Raw genomic sequence first — 21,531 nt, 5'->3', positions numbered from 1 at the left:
TACAGCGCGCTTGGTTTATACCTATGTATACACGTATATATATATATATATATATATATATATATATCTCGAGGTACCTTACACACCTAATATCTTCACTTTACGTCTTTCGTGCAACGAATCGATCGATCGATCGTCTCGTTCGAGGTTTACTACGGTAAGGCTTAACGGCAAAACGACGCTGTTACGAACACGACGCGGCGCTCCACGTGGCGTTATTTAACAACGTGACGAATGAATTAATAGTAACGCAACTATTAATAGACCCCGCGAGAGCCCTCCACGTACGTGGAGCTCTCTACGGACCGTTCCCGTTCGCGAATCGCTGCTTAGGATTAGGAATTGTCGGCATCGGTCCGGCAACGCGTCCGTCACCGTGGTACACATGATCGGCCTAAGACTCCCTACACGCACATACATTGCTGCCTACCTAAACCTACCCTAGCTACGCGTCCTAAGCACGTTTACACGAGGGATAACAAACATATTCACACGTGTGTACAGCATGTTATATACATACGCGCTGGCTCGAGCGCGCTGCGCCGATGATTGAATCACGGTTGATCGTGTGTTACTATGTATGTACAAAAAGCGCGTAACGCCGGGCGTCTCGCCGGCGCGTGTCTTAAAATATGATTCTCATTTGATTATTGTCCGAGTTCACCANGAGGGGGCGGGGGGAGGGAGAGAGAGAGACGCGAGTAAGTATATAATTCGGCAATTAAGTATGGAAGGCCATCTTATCCGCGCAAAGAAGCGAGTCCGCGTCGTCTAGAAGCTCTAGAAGCCTGGACGCTCAGCTCTACGAGGTGTCATCGAAAACGGCTATCCTTCGCTGTCTTCCTCTCTTACGTCATGTGCAAGTCGCCCCTCAGTATCCTGGTGAAGGTCTTCTTGAACTGCTGATTCGCCAATGCGTAGCAGAAGGGATTCATGGGGCTGTTGGCGTAACACAGGAAGTACGAGAACATGAAGAGGTGCTCGTTCGTGCAGGGCGGGTTCGCGCAGAAACCCTCGACGAGGGCGAGTATGTGGTAGGGCGTCCAACAGGCGACGAAGGCGCCCAGGATGAAGGATATCGTGCGGAAAGCCTTGCGCGCCCGGTTCTCCGTCCGCGACTTCTGCCGGCCTATCGTGAAGTCCTTCTTCTGCGTCTTCGCCTTGAGCCGCTTGCCGATGGACTTGACGAAGTCCCGCCTCGAGCCGCTCTGCTCCGCGTCGGACTGCGCGTCCTTCTTCTTGGACGACTGCCGCTTCACCTCCTGGCTGTTCGTGGTGGCCGACGCGGTCGGCACCGCGCTGCTTGACGACGAATTCTGCGCGGGGTTGCTCACCTTGACGAACTGGTCGGAGACGCGGTCGGTCGTGCTGTTGGACGACTCCATCGTCACGACGATCGTCGCCGGCGTCGCCGTCGCCTGCGGGCTCGCAACCACCGTCGTCACCGGCTGCCGTTTCTTCGCGCCCTCCGCGCTCACGGACACCTCGGTGTGCACCTTGCTGACTGTGGGCGACGTCTGCGACGCCGCGTTCGACTGATGAGTGATGAAGACGCGCGGCGGGTGCGTCTGGCTGGACGCGTTCGACATGGCGGGCTGCTTGCTCTGTACGACCGTCAGCTGACCGCTGCCAGCCTGCTGCGCGGTCGCCCTGATCAGAGCGGTCTGCAGCAGGCTGGTGCTGCCGGTAATCGCCGCGTTGCCCAGGATCGGCGAGGACGGTGCCGTCGAGAGCGGGTTCGCCAGGCTGCAGGAGAAGGAAGACGGTGGGCTCTCGTAAGAGGGACTCGGCACGATGATCGAGCTCTCGTCCATGTAGCGCAGGTCGCCGCCGTCCAGGCCGGTGAGGATGTCGTAGGTGCCTTGGCCGTGGGAGCAGACGATCAGCGACTTCGGCCGGTCGGTCGACGACGACGTGGCGGGGCTCTCCGAGACCAGCGGGCTGCTCTGGAACTGCGTCGGCGGCGGGATGATGTTCTGCTGAACGCTGTTGATCGACGCGTGCTTCGTCGTCTCGGCCGACTGTTGATTAGCCTCGCTCGATCTCAGAGACTGCTCCGGCGTCAGCGTCCGGCTGTTGTTGTCCGGCTCGACGGGATTGTCGGTGTCCAGGAGACTGAGCTCTTGGATCTTCGGCAGTGTTTGGGCCCGTTGCGTCGCCGTGCCGACGTCGCGCGTGGGACTGGCGGGCAGTAGTTTCCGCGCGGTCGGCACGCTCAGCTCCACCTTGACCGGCACGATGCCGTTGAGGCGGCCATTGGTGGCGAACACCTGCAGGGCGCCGGACTGGGCCATCAGACCCGCCAGCGACGAGCGTTTGCGGATGTTGCTCTGCTGCTGGCTGGTGCCCACAGTGCTCTCCTCGTCGGAGTCGAAGGCCGGGCTGCTCGACCGCTCGGACTTCTCGGTCTCGAGCACCGTCGCGTTCGCCGCGACGTTCTTGCACTCGGACACCGCGGTCGTCGAGTCGGCGCTCTTGGCGACGCTCTTCTGCGGGACGCTCGCGTCCGTGCCGCCTTCCTCCGCGGCCCCGCCGCTGACCTTCGGCTTGTCCTGGCTCAACAGGGTGCTCTGGGTCTTGGAAATGCCGATGCCGGCGGCGCGGCCGGCCATGCCGGACATCGCCCCGGCGCTCAGCGCGACCATCGACTGCATCTTCCGCTGCTTCGCCTCGCTCTTCTTCTGCATGTCGTACGCGGTCTTGTATATGCCGCCGTAGAGGATGAACAGTACGATCAGCGTCGTCCAGTAGTAACCGATGATCAGCGCGGTGTTGAACACCGGGTCCTTGAGGAACTGCACCGCGCACTGGCCCGGGTTCAAGTCCCTGTAGCCGATGAAGTGCTCCCAGCCGAAGATGCTGATGAAGAAGAGCAGCGCCGGTATGATCCAGGTGATGGTCACCATCCAGATCACCCGCTGCTTCGTCCGCCAGCTGCGGTACTGCGCGGCTATCTTCACCGAGCAGAAGCGGTCGATCGTGATCAGCAGCACGGTGTACTGGGACACCAGGCACACCGTGTAGTCCACCGACAGCCATAGATCGCAGAGCAGCGGGCCCAGGTTCCAATAGCCCATCAGCACGTAGACCGTGTAGAACGGCATCGACACGGTGCCTGCGCAACAATTACGTCGTTACTGCGTACCACCGATTTCCATTGACGCGCGTATTTCATTGTGCTCGCGCGCGCGCGTAATCTCGGACAACAACGCGCTGATCAAATAGCGTCCCCCCGCGCGATATCAGCATCCTTTCGCGATATTATAACGGATTTGCATTAGAAATACCACCGGTCCCGCGGCCGCGGATCGTCGCGCTAAACGTCGAGGGGCGTGAATCGTGTGTCGCGAATGTCGAGTTCAGTCGACGAGCGGCGGAAACCGGTTGAAACCGCCGTGACATTTTAATATTCCGTTCGTCGGAGTTGCGGTTAATCGCGGGAGGCATTAACATGCTCCGTAATAATTGATGACGGCGCGAGCGAAATCCATGCGAAGTCGCGTAAATGGTCGAAGTCGCGTCTAGAATGATTGCCTTCGTCGAGTGACTTCCATGAGTTACGAAGACTATGAGGCTTCTGAAAGCTTCTTTGTGAAAAGTTGAGAAAAGTTGCGAGATCACGTAGGATACCGGTGCTTCGCAATGGTATTTACATCTATCCGATATTGTTGAGAGGCCATTCAACAATTACATCACATTACGAGAGGAGGAGGGCTATTATTAGCTTACGTGATGGTCTGTGATGATGGAGTGGAGGGCAGCAAAGGCCATTGAATGTCACATTAGATGACATAATTTGCAAATATGGATGCGCGTGGTTATACATTTTGTTCGCATCCGTGATTTAGTTTCATTTAATGGACATTTTTCAATGTTTCTACACGATTTTGTGCTAATAATCAAAATGTGAATTTTTAAATATTTGTTTTTCCAAAAACGCAAATTTTATTAATCAATATTATAAAATAATCAACTTGCTATTATATGCCTAAAAATTATATGTATTTTGGGAAAAAAGAGTAGCACGTAGTGTAATCATTATTATCGACTGGTTATAAGCTATTGTTTTTATTCTATGTGTCGGTGGGGAGGGGGGTGGGTAATTCCACGCGTCACGTAATACTGGAAGGGAGCAAATACTTTGTGAGGAAGAAAGGAGGATGGAAAATACTCAAATTTAGCGTGACGTAATTGTTGAATAGCCCCTAGGTCGATGCAAAAGGTCGTGTTTGCTAAATGAAACAGAAGACGGAATTATCCACTTTTGAAGGACTAATCATTCTCGGTATTTCTTCAGACATCTAACGAGGACTTTCTGTTTTCCTTTCGATAGCCAAACTTCCGATGAGAATTTAACATGTTGACTGTCGCGTCACTCAGATATGAGTGACGGTTTTACTTTGTGACAAGGAAGGATTTTAAATTCTTAGAAGAATGTTTTTAATAGTACGAAGCGTCGCGCGAATATAAATTTTAACCCCGCAGGACTCGTGGCCAATTTAAGCGGGGCAGTCAACACGTTAATAGAAAAATGACGAATCTCTCGCACCGACCTCGAATACTTTACAAAATTAATTTACCTAATCCTCGAAAATGAGTCTTCCATCTTCGGAGACGCGCTTTACGAAGATACTCATAAAAGTATTCTCCGCCGGTGCAGGGCTGCTTACGATTTAACGGGGATGGATTTAGATTCCCGATAAAATGCCGTGTGTATCATTTTCTGCGCGACGTAACGCGACACTCGTCATCGTGGGTGCGAGGAAAGCGAAAGGCGGAAGCGGTGTGGGACTTACCGATAAGCATATCAGTGGCGGCTAATGATGCGATGAAGTAGTTACTCGGTTGCCTGATGGCCCTATCTACGATGAATGCCAGAAGAACGAGGATGTTACCGCCGACGGTTAACAGTATGCATATCGCCAGACAGATAGCGATCAGTACCGTCTGCCAGAGCGCGAACGGTGGCAAAACGGGCGTCAGAGATTCATCTGTTCGATGGACGTAAAGTTTTTATCAGCAAATGCCGCTTAAATCGTCAGTCAATGGCGACGTGACGGTTAAGATGGCTTCGACTATGGACGGCGCGATATTTCGCTGAATTCGCCCGCGCATTCTGCGGCATTCTGACTCGAAAGAAGCGATATGCGCTGGAAACCAAAAAAGAAGAAAGAAAGAGGGGGGAACGGGGGAGAGAAAGAAAAAGTGAGAAAACGATTTACGGTGGAAAGCTGTCCGGGGCGTCGCGGCTATAGCTTAATTTCAATTACATTACCCAACGTCGACGAAGTCGTCGCGTTTCCGAAAGTCGAGCTGTTCGTCGCGTTTGTTGGAAACCAGTCGGGCAGAAGTTCCGCGTATTCACCGCTGCTCCAGCGCGGGTCATCCGGGTCAGGCCATGTTCCATTTAACTGGGTACATTCCGCCGTCAAAATCTGGTTGTACACGAATCGACATAGGCGCTCCCGTTGTCTCTTCAGCTTCCTAGAAACGAAAGAGGTTTTCTCTTTTTGTTTACTGTTAGATGCGGAATGCGCGGAATGCAATCGTTCTGTGCACCGACACCGGTATGGAAAACATATGAAAAGCCGGCCCAACTCTTTCGTCGAGGTCGGTACAAAATTACAAAAATAAAAAAAGCAACAGAAAGAAACGAGATAAATCCTATCTCGTTCATCACCATCAATCGCTCTCGCTCGAAACCCGGCGAGATAATTCGACCTAACGAGACGGCCGAAATCCCAGCTAATAATAACACCCGACCGAAAATAGAGCACCAAGCGCGCTCGCGTAATTGCAGATCAAACGAAATTGCGAATCGGGTCTGCCTCCCCTCACCCCCCCTGCGTCATCGGATTAATTCCATTTACATTTGATGACTCTTCACCGCGCTGCGCACGTGTAAATTACATTTTACGACGGCGAGGGAAGTTCGATAGTTCGGTAAATCACAATGTTCCTATTCCTTCGTCGTGGCTGCGTGTTTCTGTTACCATCGAAGAAAATGTGACACCGGTATTTCCTGATTCTGTACACAGCGACATACACGGCCCTACTATCCTTCTCTCTCCCTCTCTCTCTTTCTCTCTGTTTCTCTCCTTCTCTCTCTCCCTCTCGCTCTCGCGGGAATGTTGCTGCAGTGGCAACACGAGAAGCGACTCAAAGGCTGAATACACCGGGCGCACAATGAGCTTGAAATAAGCATGAATGGAACCACATCCAACCCCCGCCGCCAGTCTCATCGCCGGTAGGCAAGAAACGACAGGGCACGCCTTAAAGAGGGTGAGCCCGTTTTTAAATCATTCAAGCGGTCGATCGGGATGCCGCGCAGTCGTGAAAATCGCGCGCGACGGCAACTCGCCTTCGCCGTAATTCGCGACAAAAGACCCACTTCGCGAATCACGGCCATCGGGTTTGCTATTCTTATCATACGTTCCGCCGCTTCACAAAGAAAAGCGCGCGTCCTTTCTCCGTCTCGCGCGCATCCGGAATACGATCGATTTACCATTTACCTATCAACATCGCGGATATTTACGCGAAAAAATCGAATGCCGAGCAGAAAGAAGCATGTGGCTGCTCGGAAGAAAAGCAGCACTTTGACCAAACGCAGTAATCGCCACTCGACGAAAATATTAACACGGTACCTGAGTCGAAATTTCAGTTCTACGTTAAATTTTCAAAAGTCTTCTATCGTATTCCCTTTGATGCTGCAATTGCAAAGTGATTTCCGTTTTTTCTACTTAAAGACTTATTGTAGAATTTAAAACTTCCCCCCGGTAGGTTTAAGTTCACTTTGTAGCATCAATGGAGCACTATTAGTGGGAAGTTATTTCTGTTTTCTCCACTTAAAGACTTGATATAGAACGAAATAGACTTCCCGTAGAACTAAAATTTCGATTCGGGAAGGACGTGACGATGAGGATTGACGCCGGCGGGAAATGGACGAGATTTCAAATCTTTCGACGCGCTGGTCTCACTTGGCGGCTCTGTCACAGTCTGATTATTTGCATAATGTTTCATAAATGTGCCCACGCATGCGTTTTAACTTGACACCGGGAAGTAAAGTAATGCAAACATTTCACGCATAAGGGCTGCCAATGCAGTTCCGGATACTTGCCAACCCCTTGTCACGTTATTACGAGGCTGAATGGAAGCTCCAACTCCGGCTTAGCGCGCCCGTTTCAGTGGGAATAGATAGATTATCGCGCCTGAAGTTCGACTGAATCGCGAGTTCTTGCGCGGGATAAAGCCGTTTGAGTATTCGACCCGCGATACGACCGCGATTCCGCCTGCTTTCTTCAGTGTCAGAGGTAAATCCTCCTTATTCAACGCCGACGAGCATTATGGGACCGTCAATGTGTAGCGCATTGGCACAATGGGCGAATGATTTTTCGCCAAGTCCCGGACATTTCCGGCTGCGAGTACCTTTGACTGCACGATGTTGCGATCTCTACTCGACGAATACGCGAACGGACCTGAAATGAAATTATATGCGCGTTCGCGTGTCTCGAAACGAGACGAATTATCGCCGTGCCAATCGAACTGTATTTCTGCTTTATTAATTTTATTAATACGAGAGAGAAAGAGAGAGAGAGAAAGAGAGATTTTCCAACATCGAATATAGCCACGTCAATCTGAGCGTTGTGCAGATGTGTGTTTCTCGAATTTATTTTCAGTTCCGTAAATATGTAATTTTACAACAATCGCGGCTCTCAATTTCCGCCGTGTATTAGTTGCCGTTCTCGGTAAACTTTATCAATTGACGAATTTCATGTTAACATTATAGCGACGGGTACCGGAGCGCGAGTGCCTGGACAAACTGCGAGAATAAAGAATGAAGCATGAGATCCTTTGTTTCAGCGTTCCCTAGAGTAAATACTTGCCCTCATTATTCGTGAGCATCCTCATTCTATAGCTCTACCGTAAAATCACTCGTAAATACTTGTCCTCGTTATTGTTGTACTTCTACTTTCGCGAGGCTATTGTGAAACTGTCCATGAAAGAGAACCGACTACCCGTAATTATCTGAGAATTCAATCATTCCGTTCGCGTGAAGAGAATCGGGTAAAAAAGCGACCAATTACCAGCGGCGAGCGAAATCTCCGCGAAATCATTCGATTGACATCTCCGTCGCGTCTCTTGGCGACATGCGAGACGGAGTGATTTCACATTTGATACGTAATACGCTCCTTCGATCGGTGTATTTTTCAAGCGTATGAGTTTCTTAAGAAAAAATTATTCATTTCAGTGCGAGGTATCGAGACCATTTTAATCTTCGAGTTATAAGTAATTGAAAGCCAAGAGCATCTCGAAAATTAAATTCAGGGATACGAAAAATAGCGAAATTTTTTAATGAGATGTTATTATCGTTTATTACTATATATCGCACGCTATTATTGTAGTATATTATCAATGCACACACAGTCGAATTTCTTGTTCTCAGAAAAAAAATTAATCCATTTAGTTAATAATTTAAACATCTTAATAAAAATAAGAGATTTAATTGCACCGGACAAAATTACAAAATACTTTACCGGCTTGAATTGGGCGATGCAAAGGAAAGACTTGTAACATGACGTGCACCACATTCATGGTCTACTCCTGTCTACAACGAGCTAACTCGACCTCGTGAAAATGACGTAAACTACCGTAGGAGCTTTAACGGCGGCAACTACTTCCTGTCATTTGCGCTAGCAAGGTGTCAGCATTTCAAAAAGAAATCTCCCCCTCCCCCCTTTTTATTACAGTAACAGAGAAAAACAACAAGAAAAAGGCAAAGGCTTCTGCAAATTGAGATATGTATAGGTGGAGGGTAAGACGTGGAGGGATGAAAAAAAAATGTGAAAGAAATCAGCTCGCTAGGAGGGTATGCCTCTTGAATCTTGGTATATGTAAGAGCTTCGCTATTAATGCTAAAATTATTATGTGTTTTGCTGACAATAGTACGCGATTGATACACAGTATTTTATAAAAGATGCATTTCAANATATATATATATATATATATTACACGCGTGCGGAAATTTGAAGACTCGCTTAAAACCAAATTTAAAATACACACAGAAATAAAGTGTTAAATTCAAGTAAATAATTACTTTAATTCTTCTTAGCAAATTTTTGCTTGGATTGAATAAGTTTTATTTTGCTTGGATTGAATAAATTTTATTTGGTATCAAGTAAATATATTTTGTATAGTTCGTTTGAAAAACATTTTACTTGGATCAAATAAAGATTACGTGGTGCAAGTAAAAATTTGCTAAGGAGTATTTGAGTAATTATTTAGTTGAATCTAGCCTCATTTTAGCACTTTTTTATCTCACCTCAACCCAGCACTTTCTGTAGATTAAAATATAACAATACATATTAAAATAGAAACAAAACGTCTGCCGCGTTGAAAAATTGTCGAGCCCAACGGAGATCGAAGTTCATAGAACGAAGAGAAACACTCGACGATAATTCGCACGCATGATTCTGAACGATTTCGGAGGATGTCGCGAGATCAAGATGCACAAGTCAGACTTCATGCGCGTGGTTCCCTCGCCGCGAATATTTCCCGGCGGAAAACAGCAAGACGACTCGTCCAAACAGCGCGCGAGCGAACACCTCGATGTTTTTACGTACTCTCGTATTCCCCGGGTGTCTGTATTTCGATAAACAAAAACAGAGAAGCATTCGTTCCATTTTGTTCGTGCGATTCATTGTCCCACGCGACATTCGTCGGTGTGACTTGTCAGCCGTACCGGCTACAAGCTAGTACCTTGCCAGTCCAATGGACACACCGAGCGGGTGTATCGAATCGCATGGACATTCGTTAACACCGTGGCGCAATAACGCCGCCGACGGCACAATGTGTGTACATGTCCCTTTTAAGGTGTGCAAGCGCGGGCGCCGCACTGTCGGTGTACGGTGAGAAAGAGAGAGGGTGGCGCAGGGTGGTGGAGGCTGTATAAGCCCTAGTGAGCAGAGGATCATCGCCGTGGAATGGCATGATCATACGGACGGATGGAAGGGCTGCTCCGGAGGGAGGCAGGCTGAGAGGGCGGGCAGGAAGAGAGGAGAGTGAATAAAAAGTTGGACCGACCGTGCAAGCGAGGAAAAATCGCGAGGAAGGAGACTGCGGAGCAGGCGGAATATGGAATGACGAGCTGTGGCAACAAGTACCGCCCGGCCCCGTTCCAGCGCGTCATAAATATCCGTTGGCGAGCCGAGGAACGCCGATGCGACGAACGAGACGAGGTTGTCAGGCCGAGACGACCCGCTGATAATATTTGAAAATTGCCACGATTTCGCCGGAGATTACGCGCGAGACGTTCGTGACGTTTTATAAACGTAGCTCTGGGGTGACGGGTAAACCGTCGGGGTCGTTCGGCTATTACTCCCATTCGATGAATCGCCGGAATCTGAAAATAATTCTTTCCGCTCATGAAAAATTAATTAGTATCAAGATTCAAGACTCGTATTCTCATATATAAGTAAGTGTGAATTTTTTATTTAGTCTAGTTGTATGACTTGTGTATATGATAATTTGTGATCGATACCAAGCGTATTTTACCGCAGCGTAACGCTGATTGGAAATATAATTACTAAAAAAGATTGTAAAAAAGATTGACTCGTAAAGAGGGAACAACGATCGGTGAGATTTTCATCGGGATCGAGCCCGGGACCATTCCGTAGAGCTTGGCGCGTCCTCGCGCTACCGTAATTTTCCTGAAAATTATTCCCCGGTCGGCGGGATCGTTACTTTCTTTCGCTCACGCGATTCCCAATTCGCTATTGACAATTCAAGCCGGGGAATCGACGAAACCGCCGCGATTTGTCGTGTCACGCCTGTAGCCATTCTTCACCGCACGTTCGCGATCCCCTCCGGGGGAAGCTTATTTTTATTTTCTGGCCCAGTTGCTGGATAGAACCTTTCAAAAGGCACCCTCCACCCGTCGTGCGCGAAATACGTAACCCATAGCCGCCGGCTGATATTGAGGCAGCCAGCATCGTTCCTTCTCGGCGATGCATCTTCGGGTGACATGGTTTCCCTTAAATTCCCTTATACGTCCTCTTCGGCGCTGAGACAGCCGAAAATCGACTTTGACGGCAGCAAGTCGACGTCTACGGGGATAAAATCGCGTGTTACGCACGGTACATAAAAAGGATGATCATCAGACGCACTCGAAGGAGACGTTAATCCGCCTGTACATCGCGTTTCTTTCCTTCTCCCTCGAGGAAACATTTTCTCACCTCTTTCCCCTCTCAAAAGTCGCGATCTCTTCCCACGTACATCCTACTCGCGTGTCTGTGAAAGTGTACAACTCGCGGGGTTAAATTGAAGAATAAAAGTTTCGTTCTTCCGTGCGGACGCAATCGCATTACATTATCTGTGTCGCGTAACGAAAACTAGACCGCCGAGCATAATTTATAGCGGCGAAAACATTCACGTCATTAAGAAAATTATCCGCCCTCCTGCCGTCGCTCATCCTTCTCGCGCTCCCTCGTAATTTTTAAGACACGTGCACTCGCACGATATAATATCTCCCGCAATATCGCGGAATTCATCTTCGTGCGCGCGTCTATCTCTTATTTTTTCCCCATTTCGTCCTCCCTTGCACTCTACTTTCTCGTCACCCCGCGGTAACAGAAGGCACCGTATCCAAGTTCGCGGATTAAAGTGCTGGAAGTGCCGGTGTGTACAGCTCGGCCGAAATTACGCTTCGCGGCGGCGGGGAAAAGCAGATCTTCAAGAGGTGCCGCGGCGAAGAACTCGTCGCGCAAACTTTCGTAATACGCAGATAAACGAAACTTCTGACAGAACGCGCCGCGTACGACGCGATAAGGATTCACTCTCGAGGGCGTGAAGAGTCTCGGGGATTCGAGTGTCTGAAATATCGACGACCATGGGACAGATAAATCTCATGATCGTTCCGGAATCATCCCTTAAAGTCGTATCATCCCACCGCGAGCGTACCGTTCAACTTTTACAGTCCACCGTCGCGCATCGAGCCAGACAAAGATGAGACACCGGGTTCGTGGGTCGTGGCCGCCGCTCGATCATCGTCGAGGGACGATGACAGGGCTCGCTTAGCTTAATATAGGTAGTAGAGATCAAATCGGATTTGCACTTTCGCGGAGAGGGCGAACATAAATATACACGGCTCCATAAATATAAACGGGATCCGCGTTACGGTGCGGAAACGGAGAGGAGACGACGGGGAGGGTCGTTGTCGCGAGGGATGAGAGACGTAAAGGCCCACGAAAAGGGAGAATCTCGATCGCCGCGGGGGAATTGTGAACGAATCTATTTAATAACTTGGCTGACGTACGATCGCCCTCGGCGTGACACTGAAACCATCCGGCGGGTAACCCGACTCGACCCAACCCAGATCAACTCGACGCGTCTCCAGAGCGAATTGCGGTTACACCGCCGCAGCAACGATCGCGCTTACATGACGGCACTTACAAATATTGCTTGTATGGAGTCAAGTGTAATTTCGTGCCGGGTGAAAACGCGATTGCTCTCGTCTCACGTGATACTCATGACGCCGGTTCCAATGAAGCGGACGTTGACTATTAATACGGAGCGTAAGCTTCGAATTTCGTCCGTGATGACGATTATGAATGAAACACGAGCGGTGCGAGGTCTCTTAAACGATTTCAGAGGCGAGCTTCGTCTTACGACGAAGTTGCTCGAAATGCTAGCAGCAGCTCGTTTCCCGAGTCCCGCTCCGATGAATCTCATCGCTCTATCTACACCGGCTAGATAAACAAAGGACGCCATTACCTACATAATAGGATTCTGATAAGAACTTTAATACGCTGGTATTATGAACTACCGGAGCCTGTAAAATGCGGACTACGACGACGACGGTGGAATAAAACGGTAGGGCAGGGACGACGGACATTGGGCAGAGCGGCAGGAGACGACCGAGGGGGTCGTGGGTTTAAGCAGGCACGACCTTGGGCCGGTTTCGAAACGCTACATCTAGATCGAGCCTTCTATCTAGGGTCATCTCATCTACCTCCGATAGGATCGTTACACGGGCCATATTAATCGCGTTTGCATACATTTCGATGGCGAATCTTTACTGCCTGCACGATGACACGAAACCCGGCGCACACGTTCGCGAAAATCGACCGGGGCGAAAGGTCAGCCTCGCGGAGGGAGCTCTTCCCGAGTATTTGCCGAAGGGAGAGCTGTAACAAAGACATATCCTTTAAGTTGTATCTTCTCTATTATTAATCGGCAAAAAAAAGCTAAGTTCACATGTGGCATCAAGTGGTTCCACGTGTTTAATTTTGTAATGATTAATATTAATAAAATTTAAAGTTTCAAAAGTTATTTGAGCAGAAAGACAGTGAGGATTTATGTTACAATTGACACCAACGCGGTGAACGGGTGTCAAATCAATTTTAGCTCTTGCCAATCATTCAAAAAGCAATATCACATAAAGTTAAATGATTGAAACAAGACTCTCGGGCCGAGTCTAATAAGTATTCCATATCGTGCGTTTGCCTCTTTTATACGAGTTAAAGGAAATCTTTGTGATTAAATGCGAATTTTCTGATGTGCATTATGATCAACGTTGGTCACAATTGATGAGCAGTTTCCGGTCATGGCGCAACGTTAATATGTCGTTTGCCGACTTGACGATATCAACGGTCGGGTTCCGCCAATTTTCCAAAATTTACGGACGCAGCTAACGGATCCCCTCGACTTTCACTGCGACGTGAAGCGTAATTGACCGCCGTACGTACAAAGACGTTTCCGGGAAGCGATATTACGACGCTACGTTGCTAAGGTGTGCCGCGTCGCGTTTCATCGATACACGCAGCAAGTACGCTTTACAAGGCCGATGAGACGTACAAGGGAGTGTGTATCAATTTCCACCAATTACACGCCACCCGGTCAGTCTCGTCCCTTCAGATGGAGGATCGCAAGGTGCGTTCGACTGTACGCCACCGTCGACACGCACGAGAATTTTCAAGCCGCCCTGCCGGACTCCCGGAGCTACGCGTCGAGAATTATACTTGCCGCTAATCTCCAGTCGTGTATCCGTCGTTCTTTTTCCGCCCCGATTTTTTTCTCGATTCGGAATCTGTAGATAAGAAATTATACAACTCTTAAATGCGATTCGTCACGCGATCGAATGTGTTATCTGGATGAGGCCGCGATAACTCGAAGTGAGTTAATACATCATCGTCGACGCGATGTACATTTTCAGAACACAATAGGGGAGAAATGGTCAGCCTGGAGGAGTACATAAAAAAAATCAAGTGACATCAGCCCGTCGGACGTGCATTCGACATCCTCTTCAGCGTGATTGATAAGGTCGATGGGAGGCAGAATTGGCTGCGCGGTGCAAAGGGATCGCAAAATATTTATCGTACTTGAATTATCTATATATATATAGCTCGAGTTATATTTATATTCCGAAGAAAGAGACGTCTCTTCGACACACTCGAGATTGGAATCTGTAAAAAGAATTATTGCAATAAGAAGCTATACTAACATATGGATAATGAATATTTTTTATTGCAGCTACCGAATTTGTATATATGTTTTTGATAAGAGCCACGTTTAGAGATGCATTAAATATAATCATGTTACGTTCTGGAAGAGGATGTACGCAACAAACATCGCATATTCGCGCACTCGCGAGGCCTAAACCGGCAGACCGGAGAGGCCCATTTACTCCGACTACGCAGTACGTTAGGTGGTCCTTTATTCAGGTCAAAGAACTTAATTTCTTTACCTGGGATAGGACCATATGAGAGTGTTGAAAGGGGAATTCTGATTGAAGCAATTGAAAGGAAATGAATGAATAAATATAACAACTTAGTTAAATTTAGGGCATTTTGAATAAAACAGTTTATTAATTATACTAATAACATAATTTGGTTCTCATATGGATTAATAATAGTGACAAATTGATGAGAAAAGTCATTGTAAAAGATACAATATTTAAAAGATGAAACAGTTAGCTAAAATTAAACAATGAGATGGCTTAACATTAAACAAACTTTTATAAATCAGCATTATTGGAATAATGCAAATAAAAGATGAAGATTAAAGTAAGATTATATGAAAAGTAATCCGTGTAACTTAATGTAATACAATCGGATTTAACGTGACAAGAATGTTTAACATCGGTATGGCGAGAAAACCAACATTATATAATATTAGGTTGGTGCGTATGAAATGTCGCATTCTCTTTACATGCGGACGTTTTCCTCCTTGTTTTCGTTATACTTTTGTATTTGGCATAACCTCATTCATACTCGTATTGTCCATTGCCAGAGACTCATTTCAACAAAATAGGTTTTCTCGAAGGTCTTCCCTTTTTTATTTCTTTTGAGTTTATTACCGATATGAATTCTGCCGACATTCGCGTCATTTTCTTATATGAGTACAAACTTGGTAATAGTGCTGCAAAAGCTGCACGCAACATAAACCAAGCGTTTGGGGAGAATACGGTTAACAATCGGAAAGTGCAGCGTTGGTTCGAAAAATTTCGGACTGGCGATTTTTCACTGCAAAATGAGCCGCGCGGAAGACCCAAAACGTCTGTGAATAATGATGACCTGAAGGCTCTAGTGGAAGCGGATCCAGCCGTATCCACGAGGGAACTTGCTATCAGGATGAAAGTTGACCATACAACGATATTGAGACACCAAATTGTACTCCCATCGCTTGTGAATCGGCATGGCCCGCTACTGCTCCATGACAACGCTCGGCCGCACACATCGCACAAAACAATTGCGAAACTGAACGAACTGGAATATGAAGTTTTGCAGCATCCACCATATTCACCGGATCTCTCGCCGACCGATTTTCATTTTTTCAAGCATTTAGAGCTGTTTTTAAGAGGCAAACACCATGAAAATGAAGACAGTCTAAAAAACTCGATATCAGAGTTTATTAATTCTAAAGACCAAAATTTTTTTAAGACAGGCATCTACGCTTTAAAATCTCGTTGGGAGAAGTGTATTGAAGCGAATGGAGCATACTTTGATTGAATAAACAGCTTTTGAAGAAAGATATACAGTTTTATACAATCACTTAAGAATCCGACATTTCATATGCACCAACCTAATACAAGGAAGATAATAATTACGCAGTGTATGTGCGTGTTTTAAGGAGTGAAGTGGGATTGGAGATTGGCTTGAAATGATTAAAAGTCATGTTTAAATATGAAATAGAGACTTACGATTTAGGCGAATCGACTGTGGTGAATGGTACGTAGAACATGGGTTCGTTGATCGTGGTGTATCGGATTTCTGGGATCCCGGAATACCGAGAGAAATAGTTCACTTAAGAGATCCCGACTTGGACAGCGCGTTACTCATCAGAAGAAGAAGAAAATGACTCTGGAGTGGCCAGAGAGTAAGGTTTATTTTAGGGAAGATTTTGTGGGGAGTGGCAGATGACGATCGCCAATGAAGGCTGTTACGTAGCACAAGCGAAGTCGTGCACGACATAGGATTAAGTAGGCAGATAATCAAAGACGGGCGATATGCACACATATATGCACACATATATACGCACGGCAGACTCATATTGCTACACATATGTAGATATAACAGTCGAACGTTATACTTAACCGCGCTTATTCTTAAGAAACATACGATATGCGCGAAGGGACTCGAACGAGCCGACTCCTCTGATCTTTAGCCGCGGTCGACGCCGCGGCTAGAGCGCCGAAACCTCAAAGGCGCGTTATCGCATAGGGACGAAACAATAACCCGCCCATAAGCGTTCTTCTTCCAGCTATACTCGCTATGAACGCGGTGACGAAGTCGGTTCGAGTCCGTCCGCCTCAGCGAACATATGATTCTTTCACGAACTTGTGCAAACGTGCGTATAACATCGAGTCGTGATCCAAGAATCTTTAGGCGTCATTGCGACCCGAGAAGATATCTCGAGACGTAGTCGCGATCAAGGATCTCTCGAGGCGTTATCACAACACATGCGTTAAATAAATATCACATACCATTTAGCGACCACAGCTACCTACCAGACGACAACGATTCATACAAACAACAAATAAACGAAACCACAGAGTGAATTGTAAGAAGTTCATTCTGATCCACAAAACAAGGGCAGTTTTCGTGGAAAACGGATATGGAAGGTTGGGAAACGGATAGCCTGGAAAATTCCTAACATTATCAGGATGTCATAAACGATCCCAAGATCCTAATCCCATCGAAAGGCCTGAGTCCGGCCGATCACGTGTGAAAGCGGAAAAGGTGATAGACGCGTTGGGGAACACATGACGCATTTGGCGGCGTTTAATCTTATCCTTTTTACAATAGCGCTTGCCCAAATCCGTCTGTTTCCCAATCATAAAAAGAAGGAATTCGTTGTTCCCGAGGTATCCAGGACGTAACATTTGAAAAACCAAACAATCCTGTTTGCTGAATCAGTTATTCGTTCGTTTGCTCCATCCCAAAAGACAAATTTCGTTTAATTAAAGAGATTTTATTAAACCCAAAAAAGTATCTCTGTGTAAACGAAGACGCGGCGGGTATAATTTTAACAGAGACTTGTACGCGACATACACGCCCGCAAAAACGTATGTAGAACATTCAATTATAAGTTGTCCAATATTAATTAATCGTAGGCGCAGTGGGCAAGGCGAGCTTAGATTTAATTTTGCGAGAAACTACGATGCGCCACGCATTCGCGCGCGTGCGATGAATGCGCGGAAAGGTTGTAGGGAGCGCTCGTTAATTGAGTTAATGAGAAACGAGCGCACTCTGCCCGGCAAACTCATTTAATTTTCTATATGTCAACGATGATATATCGCGCGATGCCTTCCCGGAGGCTGGTTTTTTTTCTGTCATTAGACGGCGCTAATTAAAATTTCGGTAAACGTTCCGCGTAACCTCGCGATTTCCAGCAAAGAGGGTTCGTACTAAATTGACTGTGAAAGAAGCATATTATCAACGAAACGTTCGTACATTGTGTCCTTTCACTGCGTAAAATTCGAGATGACGTCTCTCGCAACACGAGGACGTTCAAAACGCTACATCCGTCGTTTGCGTAGAACGCATACGTGATGGCTTGAAAATAGTTGAGCTATTAATATTCGCGCTCACGCCAATATAACGACGACGCTTTTCTATATTTTTCCTTTTTCTCTAATAACATCGGAATTCCTTCAGCATTAACATTCTAATATTATATACGTTCGTATAACATTGGAATGTTAGAAAAGTGTTATAAAAGTAGCGCGTGCCACTTTTATAATACACTCGATGGTGTCATGTATGACGCGAAAATTTGCTGGTCACCCTGGCGAAAATTATGCACGCGATTTATACGCGCGATTAATCGTTTTCTTCGTGTTAAAACACAATCTTCGCACATTCTACCTCGATTTTGTTTGTTCAACGGACTCGACACTAAATATACCGGCGAGACGAGAAGAGTGTGTTCCCATCTCTAAAAATATTATAAAAGGTTACCTTTGAGGACAGTTTTTCACATAGGCCGGACGCGTTATCGATTTCCCATTACATTCCGCGGATGTGTACGATACACATATCTAATATCGCGCATGATACTATGGCGCGCCGAGTGTTTGTGAATTTCACCGGAAAATTTTCAGCGTGCTTGCGAAATAAAATAAACGACTTCTTGTTTTTCACTACGGCTGTATCTCGTTATCGGGTCGTGGCACCGGTAATGGAATTCTCATTCCGCTATGCTAATCACATCAATTCAGGTTACGGACTGTTGCTTGTAGGTCACGGATACGAGGTTACCTGTCCGTGTCAGACAGAAAGAAAAAGCCGAAGAATAAGCGACTTTATTCCTCAAAAGGACCCGTCGAGCACTGTGCTCGAGTCAATCGCCATCCCCTATACGTCCCCCGGAAGTTAGTTCATGCTTGAGTAAAGGGAGAAAACAGTTATGTTTTGTTTCTTAATAACTATGAAGTCATATCTCATGTGTGCCTGAATGTTGTACGCACCTACACACACCACATTTGCACATACACGCTCCTATACATGTGCCTGTACTTATATAACTAACTATATTTCTGCATTCAATCATTCATCGTGATATTTCGTTATTGGAGATACACTTTTTTCTTTATAATGTTTCTGACTTATTGACTCGTCTCAGGCAATGTTCCGATAATCGTTGCAGTACTGCAATATATTGTTCATAAAGTATATTATAGTTTAAAATATTGCAGCGATTATCGGAATGCTGCCAGAGTCGGGTTGAATGAGTAAATCGAAAACATTCATGGGTGCTTGCCGCTCGGTGACACAAGTCGACACAAGCATCATCCTATCTTTGTTGCTCATGGAATATGGAACAAAAACAACATGATGCATTTATCATTTTGCGCCACTAAATGGAAAACGCCCGTTATATATGTGCATAGAATCACTTCACATCGTGATTAGTAAATTCGTGACTAGTAAATGTAAACTACAACTATCCAATATGGCTACTCGGTGAGTAGCACGGACCTAATAATCTAAGGACGGAGTATAAAGTTTTTGGCAATGGGATTGGCTAATTCGCGGATAATGGGAGTGAGAGCGATCTCCTTCTTCATTCGCTGATCGTCTCTTTCTATCATGAGGCACTGTTGATTACACAGCTCCACAAAAAAAATTCACAAAATTACCCCTGGGATCTGACTATGTCTATCATATGTTNTTTTTTTGGGGGGGGGGGGGGGTCGCTGAATCCAAATTCGGGGTCCATTTAACCCCATCACGTCAGGATTTTTCATAACTTCAAAAAAGAGTCCCGAAATCACAATAAATCCTCTATCCATTGATCACTTAATCCCAATAACTCCAGAACCCCTTAACATCTTAATCCCTTCATCTCTTAATTCCTTAAACCCATAACCTCTTAACCCCATACACCCATACGCTACATAATTATGTAACGAATGTAGCCGAAGATAATCGAATTTTGCGTGGTATACAGTCTAGCGTAACAATTTCTCGAAAACGTTAAAAAGGATCGCATTTTGAGTTTTCGACCATCGAATGTCGTTTTACTGAGTTTCATGATTATTTCAAGGAGTTCTGTGCCAACTTTTACAGAAATGCTGTCCTGTATAATTTTGGGCTGCGCTAATCTACTTTAATTCGGAGGTTACAGAATATAAAATATATCTTTCAGAAATTATCGAATATGCGGCGGAAACATCCGACACCGTGCCCTATTGTAGAAAGAGACAGCACTACACCCCTCCTCTTATCGCGAATTTGTCTTACACTCCGCCTCTAGATTCTTAGGTATATAATAAATAGCAGTGAGGGATTGATTGTGCTGCACTCTGCGGCTTTACCCGACCCAAGGCGAACTGTCAACAAGTAACTGCCGTTACTAATAAAATAGAAGAGTTAAGCTACTCCACGCACATTTTCGGCCGAGACATTTATGTGTTATTGAGACTGCTGACGAGCAAGAAGTATTTAATCGCGTTCAGAAATACACACAGCGGAGTCAAGTGAGTAATTGTAACATATAGACACCTAAAACTTCAAGCAACTTGAGCAGTTTAAACAATTTTAATTGCTGCAGTAGCAAACTTTTTTACTGCTGCGACAAACATTATTGTAAATTAAATTATATATCGTATTATTATAAATGACATTTACAATAGTTAAATCTAGAATCTGAAGCTGATTTTTTTTTCCGTATAGTACCGATAGACCGATATATTGATTAGCAATGCATTGATATTAGAGCCCATAAAGCACAGAGGCTTGCAATAATATTGCTGCAACGCTGTAACATTATATATTGTAATTTGCAATATTGAAAAGACATTATTTCGCAATATTGCAAAGATATTATTTCGCAATATTACTTCAACAACATTTTAACAATATTTCAAAGCATTGTTAAAATAACATAATATTGTAATGTGTGATCGGCACGTGTAATACGAACTATATTCCGATATTCGCTATTAGTACTGAAAATTTATAGTTAATATCACATACATTGAATTTTAAATGCAACTTTTAATGCAATTCTTTGCTCTCATTCTCCCTAGCTGTTTTGAATTTTTTTCGTAGCACACTTTGCAAAATCGTCTTACACTTCTTGGTTTCTTTTAAAAGGTTTTTTAATTCAGATTGATCATCGATTACATTCCAAACTGCATTAAAAAAGAGCTAAGTATTTTAAAATTCGAGATATATAATGTAAACTGTAAATTTACAATATTAAGACTGGAACATTGAAAGACCTTTGCACATAACAAATTTTTAGTCGTAACCATAAGTCCGTAAGAAAACTGGTCAATCACAATTGATTATTCTTCGACCGCAAGGAGTGATTGATCAATTTTACGGACTCACGGTTACGATTAAAAATTTCTTATAGGCTCTCTATAATAATCTGTTAATCACAATGCTTAACACATTGCATGCGGGTATATTTCGCCGCGGACTTACGCGTGTAGCGGGCGTTTTTTCGTGAATTTCGCGGGAGTATTCAGTATAATCGCAATAAATCTCTAACTACTTCGTTTTTCTCAACAAAACTTTTCTTAGT

At 45.7% G+C, this 21,531-nt stretch overlaps 2 protein-coding genes across 2 annotated transcripts in view; one reads left to right on the top strand and one right to left on the bottom strand.

Moving 5' to 3' along the window:
* Positions 1-697: 697 nt before the first annotated feature.
* LOC106747298 overlaps positions 698-21,531 on the bottom strand; it is a 51,369-nt gene continuing 30,535 nt past the window's right edge. Inside the window, exons 3-5 of the mRNA XM_014624693.1 lie at positions 5,276-5,484; positions 4,797-4,991; positions 698-3,115 (exon numbers count right to left, since the gene is read on the bottom strand). Coding sequence (XP_014480179.1) covers positions 849-3,115; positions 4,797-4,991; positions 5,276-5,484 — 2,671 coding nt within the window. The 3' untranslated portion in view covers positions 698-848. The remainder of the gene's footprint in view (positions 3,116-4,796; positions 4,992-5,275; positions 5,485-21,531) is intronic.
* Positions 20,321-21,531, top strand: part of LOC106747296 (acyl-CoA Delta(11) desaturase-like) — a gene marked incomplete at its 3' end in the record, with an annotated part of 38,103 nt that continues 36,892 nt past the window's right edge. The window contains exon 1 of the mRNA XM_014624691.1: positions 20,321-20,476. The remainder of the gene's footprint in view (positions 20,477-21,531) is intronic.

Source organism: Dinoponera quadriceps, unplaced genomic scaffold (assembly GCF_001313825.1).
Source record: "Dinoponera quadriceps isolate SergipeBrazil2010 unplaced genomic scaffold, ASM131382v1 scaffold2364, whole genome shotgun sequence".
Taxonomy (NCBI): domain Eukaryota; kingdom Metazoa; phylum Arthropoda; class Insecta; order Hymenoptera; family Formicidae; genus Dinoponera; species Dinoponera quadriceps.
The sequence above is the reverse complement of the archived record's forward strand: the minus strand, read 5'-3'. Positions and strand labels throughout refer to the sequence as shown.